Raw genomic sequence first — 5,723 nt, 5'->3', positions numbered from 1 at the left:
TGGCCATCCACTCACCTCAGCCTCCCAAAGGCGCGGGATGACAGGCTGAGCCACCGAGCCCGGCTCCTCCAATATTTCTTGTCGCCTGAGCGAACTCCTATTGTTCTAGGTGCCCACCGTGACGTTACCATAGTTCACCATCTGCCTCCCCGCCAGTCTGTGAGGCCCCTGAAGGCGAGGACAACACTTTCCTCTGTGTTCCCTGGGCTGCTGCCCCAGAGGCGCTGGTTCAACCCAGCGGAGGCACCGGTGGGGACGGGATGCCCGTGCCAGCAGCCACAGGCCTCGGCGGAGACTTCCCCCCGCAGTGCCCTGCAGGGTTATTACCTGGAGGCCCTGGAGTGGAACTTCTGGAAGGCAAGAGAGAGGTGGGTTAAGGTGTGGGGGCTGCTCGGAAGAGGAAAACTCTAGATGCCTCAGGACATTCCCTTGGCCACTCACCCGGATGAACTCGTGGTGACTCTCGTCACCAAACTGCTCCAGCACACGCTCTGCCTGGGTCAGCCGCTCCCGGGTCCCCTGGGCCTGCTCCAGCTGCATGTCCAGGGAGGCCACCAGGCCGCGCGTGTGACCCTCCAATCCCTCCAGGCAGCGAGCTTTCTCCTCGTCCACCAGGTGGTGCAGCTCCTGGAACTCGCGGCGGATCACCCAGCTGAAGACATCAGACTCGTTCTGGGACAGAGAGGACCTTCACAGTGAAGTCACAGCCGAGCTGCCTAGCCCTGCCTGGTCTCAGTGTCACCAGGGCCTTCCTGGGCTCTCCTGACCGGGCCAGCTGACGCCTGCCAGGGAGTTCACACTGTGCTTGGGAGTCTTAGAGGGCCATGGGGGAGGGTGACCTTTGTGTGTGGGGGGGTGGACCCCCAGCTCCCGTTGCAAATGGAGTGGCTTTGCTTTCACCTATGCACATAAGATTACATTTTAGCCGGGCTCAGTGGCTCAGCCTGTAATCCCGCGCCTTTGGGAGGCCGAGGTGAGTGGATGGCCTGAGCCCGCGGGTTCGAGACCCGCGTGGGCAGCGAGACCTCATCTCTACAATAAATCAAAAAATCAGCCGGGTGTGGTAGCGCGCGCCTGTAGTTCCAGCCACTTGGAAGGCTGAGGCGGAAGAATCGCCGGAGCCCAGCAGGTCGAGGCTGCGGTGGCCAGGAGCAGCCACTGCATTCCAGTCTGGGCGACAGTGAGATTCCAACTCAAAAACAAACAAACAAACAAAGAAAAAAAGATTACATTTTATCACAGGGTTCCACAGTGAAAAGAGATCTGAAAAGCCCTGGGAGAGCAGGATTTGGAGTGAGAGGGCCCAGAATTCCCTGGGGGACGGACTCTGTGCCTCCTTTAGACAGGGGAGATACCGCCTCCCTCTCAAGGGTGAGTAGGGATATCAGCCGGGCACCCTACTTCCCAGCCCCAGTGTGCGTCTCATTCAGGGAGATCAGTGCTGAGGGCAGCGGGCCCAGGTCCTGGGAGGGCACCGCAGCAGGCTACTGTCAAGGTCAAGCAGAAACAGGTGGCCCTGGGGACGGGGAGAGCCATGCCTGTTCTTTGGGCTGTTTACCTCTGGGACTTAAGTTCTGGGTTATCTCCCAAGGACATGGAGGACAAAAGCCAACTTGGAGCCAGTCCGACAACTGGGTTGAATTTCCCTAGGAGGATTTGCACTTTCCCCACCCGGCCCTGGAATGCTTTGAATTCTGGCTTTATATGGAAGGCCTGGTGCTCTGGAAAGGACCAACAGGGGCTGGGCTCTGCTGGGAAGTGCAGGGGACCAGCCCCAGGCGAGTGGGCAGAGGGACAGGACAGGGCACTCACGACAATCCGGGTCCTATTGTTCGCCAGTTTGGCGATATGTTCATCCACCTTCTTCTGCTCCTGCTTCAGGTTGGAGATGAGGACTGCCAGCTCCTCCTGCAGGCGACAGGCCATGGACCCCTGAGCAGCCGGGGTCTTCACCCTCTCAGCGCCTTGGAGTCCCAAGCAACCCCAGTGGGACCATGATGGGGACCAGAGCTACCCAGGTGCCCTTGACTCCAAAACTAGGTTAGATTATTCAAGAATCTTCCACACTGACAGCTGGAATTGTCCAGGCTGAAGAGGATCTTGGTGTCGTCTCTCTTCACGACATTGAGAGAGTTGCTAATCGTGATTACAGTCACCCAGAAGTCACCATGCAGGAGGCCAATAAGGAACCCATCAGATAAACCCTCTGGTCACCGGCAGATCCAGAATTAGTAGGCATTTAATCAAGAGTCATCACAAAAATGCTGGCCCCAAGGGAGGCTAATTCTAGGCCTATAAACACCTGACTTCATCCCTGGTGGGCTTGGATCCAACCCAGATTTGGGGTAAATGCACCTCTCCTGGGCTGCCCTGGCCCCACATATGACCTAGCCTTAGGGAAACCAACCAGAACCCTTAGGTAACGAGGCTCCATAACTTCTCACAGCGACCCAAAAAGGCTGTTCCACTGGTCACCTTCCCCAGGCAGAGCTGGGACTCATTTCTTCCCATCACCTAGTCCAGGAACTAAATAATGCAAGTCAATACATCCATCAATCATCTCAAGATCTCCGTAAACAGGAGGAAACGAACACCTGAAAGGAGCAGGTAAAGGAATGTCATTGATGTCTGTGTTGTAGCACAGAGAAGAGCCTTAGAATCACAAATCAGCCAAACCCAAAATGTGGACCCAAACTTCTAGCCAGAGAGGACAGACAGGCCTGTTTCCTTTTCTTCTGGGAAGCCCTTCCACTAATAAAACGTGGACTCCGTTTCCTCACCCTGAAACTAGCTTCCTCCTTCCACATCCTCCTAAACCTGCTCTTGCCAAGATAATCAGTGCTCACTGCTACAGTCAACAGACTATTTACAGTCCTCAAACTGTTCACACACGTGCTCCCGTCCTTCAGGGCTCTGGTCCTCTGATTTCCCGGAGGCTGCTCTCAGCCAGGACGCCTGCTCCCTCTGTTGATTCTTTCTGTTCCCTTTTTGGGGTTCCCTGTGGTTCTCAAACCTTGAACCCTGGTGCTCCTTGGGGTCACCATCAGTGTCTTCCCTTATCTCTGCAGACCCTCCTGGGTTGGTCGTCTCCACTCCGGTGGCTTCGGTGGCCACCCATGTAGACCACACCACGTCTCTCGCCCGGAGCACTGTTGCTGCCCTTGGTCTCCGGCCTCCCTTTCCCAACTGCTGGTCCCACAGACAGCTCCTGTTCCATCTGCCACTCCTGATCCTTCCGCGAGCTCTCTTTGTCTGTGTGGGGGGACATCACAGACCTGGGAGGCGAGCGTGCATCCTCCCTCTCCCTTCTTCCCACCAGCAGTCACCAGGGTTTTTTTCTTTTCTTTTTTGTTTGAGTTGGAGTCTCACTCTGTCACCCAGACTGGAGTGCAGTGGCCGCTCGACCTGCTGGGCTCTGGCGATCCTTCCGCCTCAGCCTTCCAAGTAGCTGGAACTACAGGCGAGTGCTACCACGCCAGGCTAATTTTGTGATTTCTTGTAGAGAGGAGGTCTCGCCAAGTTGCCCAGGCGGGTCTCGAACCCGCGGGCTCAGGCAATCCACTCACCTCAGCCTCCCAAAGGCACGGGATGACAGGCTGAGCCGCCGAGCCCGGCGATTTTTGACTTCTTGTAGAGAGGAGGTCTCGCCAAGTTGCCCAGGTGGGTCTCGAACCCGCGGGCTCAGGCAATCCAATCACCGCAGCCTCCCAAAGCGCTGGGATGACAGACTGAGCCACCGAGCCCGGCTCATCAGGGTTTTTTCTTTCCCAAATAACTCCCTAGTCTGCCCCAGGCATCATCCCTGGCGCTCATCTGCTGAGTTCCTGGCGCCCTCTTCTCTAGTTCGCTCCTTCAGCCTGGCTCTCCGAGCTACCCTCCAACCAGAGGGGTCTGACCACGTCACAGCACTGCTTAAAACCCCCCACCCGGGCAGCCCCTTCGGGTCCCCTCCCACTGTGGGAGCCTTTCTTGTCTTCTCCATAAATCCTACTTTCTCTCTAGTTCTACATTTTTTAACTTTTTGATTGACTTCTTTTTCTTTTTTTAAATTTTTTAAAATTAATTAATTAATTTTTTTTATCTTTTAAATCCTGCTTTCTCACTTTCAAAAAACCAAAACGACCCATGCCCACATTCACCTCCGCCCGCCCCCTTCTCTGAATGAACCCCAAGCCCCTTCCCACACCACATCCCCACTCCCGCTTCCCTAGCTGGTCCCATCTCACCCCCACCTCACTCCCCTTCGGCTTTACAGAATGACTTCTGTGTCCACAAATGTGCCCTGCCGTCTGCTTCCTGGTCTTCCTGCCTTTATGCCCGGAATGCTTTTTCCCTTCTGTTTCCTCTCAAGTCCTCATGGATGTGCAGGCCTTTGCTTAGCAGTCCACTTCCTCCGGGAAGCCATCCTTGACCACCTGAGACCATGCAGTGTCCACGGTCTAGGCAATTCCACCGTTGCCTGTATTTGACCATGAGAAGCCGCATCTGACTCATGGACCTCTCCATCGGCTCCGCCCCCTCCAGACTGTAAGCTTCCCCAGGCAGGGCAAGCCTCTTCCCCCAGGCTGTCCCATGGCGACCAGCACAGCACCTAGCACTTATTAGGTGCCCAGTAGATGTGTGTGGGCAGGAGGGGAGGCTGGGCCACATGGCCAGCCCTGGTACATTTCCTCCTTATCTCCCAAGGTTGAAGGTACAGTTGGCCAGGAAATCCCCGGAACAGAAGTGGGGCCCCTGCCATTCCTTGTCCCTCCTCACCTATATTTGGTCATTTCTCTCTTTCACTTCTCCCAAACACCATGTCAACTACCCTCCTTCCTCTTACAAGAACCCTTCCTGCCCTTTCTTGACCTTCTGGCAGAGAAGGAAAACCAGCCTGAGCTTGAAGCCCAGCTCTGCCACTGACCAGCTGTGTGGCCTTACCTTCTCTGAGTCTCAGTTCCCGCATTTGTAAAATGTAGTCATGGCCAGGCTCGCTGGCTCAGCCAGTCATCCCAGCACTTTGGGAGGCCGAGGCAGGTGGATTGGCTGAGCCCGCGGGTTTGAGACCAGCACGGACAACTTGGTAAGACCTTGTCTCTACAATAAATAAAAAATTAGCCTGGCATGGTAGTGCGTGCCTATAGCTCCGGCTATTTGGGAGGCTGAGGCGGAAGGATCGCCGGAGCCCAGCAGGTCGATGCTGGCTGGGGTGGCCGTGAGTGTGCCACTGCACTCCAGCCTGGGTGACAGAATGAGACTCCAACTCAAAAAAAAAAAAGTAGTAATAACCTCACCCCGCCTGTCTCACAGAATTATTCTAAGGAACACATGACATTGTGTAGACGAAACAGTTTCATAAACTTCAGGTTCTGTCAAAGCCTAAGATGGTATTATCATTCATTTTAAAGGATGACCTGCCAGATCTGGGGTCACAGTCTGTGAGGGCAGGAATTCATTGCTTCAGCAACACATTCTGGACATTTACGAGGTGCAGACATAGCTCTAAGCACTGTCATACACCAGGGTACAAAAGTCCCAGCCCTCATATGCCTGAGGGTGCCAGCAGGCGAGCGCTGGAGAAACAATCCAGGTCTACAGAGAAGAAGCAGAGGAAGGGGCGAGCAAGGGATGCCAGGGACTCCCCATCTTGTGCACGACTGCGATCCCCAACACCTGGCTTAGCAGCGGCACAAAACAGAAATGAATGAATGCTCCAGGACAGGGCTGGCAGGAGATCCAGT

At 55.2% G+C, this 5,723-nt stretch overlaps 1 protein-coding gene across 2 annotated transcripts in view; it reads right to left on the bottom strand.

The window, feature by feature from the left end:
- The window catches only part of TRIM50 (tripartite motif containing 50), a 10,494-nt gene that overhangs the window by 4,349 nt on the left and 422 nt on the right, over nucleotides 1-5,723 (bottom strand). Inside the window, exons 2-4 of one of the 2 annotated variants that reach the window (XM_008048461.2) lie at nucleotides 1,813-1,921; nucleotides 442-672; nucleotides 328-350 (exon numbers count right to left, since the gene is read on the bottom strand). In XM_008048461.2, coding sequence (XP_008046652.1) covers nucleotides 328-350; nucleotides 442-672; nucleotides 1,813-1,921 — 363 coding nt within the window. The remainder of the gene's footprint in view (nucleotides 1-327; nucleotides 351-441; nucleotides 673-1,812; nucleotides 1,922-5,723) is intronic. The other variant, XM_008048462.2, reaches the window with a different exon arrangement.

This window comes from Carlito syrichta, unplaced genomic scaffold (genome assembly GCF_000164805.1).
Source record: "Carlito syrichta isolate Samal-C Ts95f unplaced genomic scaffold, Tarsius_syrichta-2.0.1 Scaffold123615, whole genome shotgun sequence".
Lineage (NCBI taxonomy): Eukaryota > Metazoa > Chordata > Mammalia > Primates > Tarsiidae > Carlito > Carlito syrichta.
The sequence above is the reverse complement of the archived record's forward strand: the minus strand, read 5'-3'. Positions and strand labels throughout refer to the sequence as shown.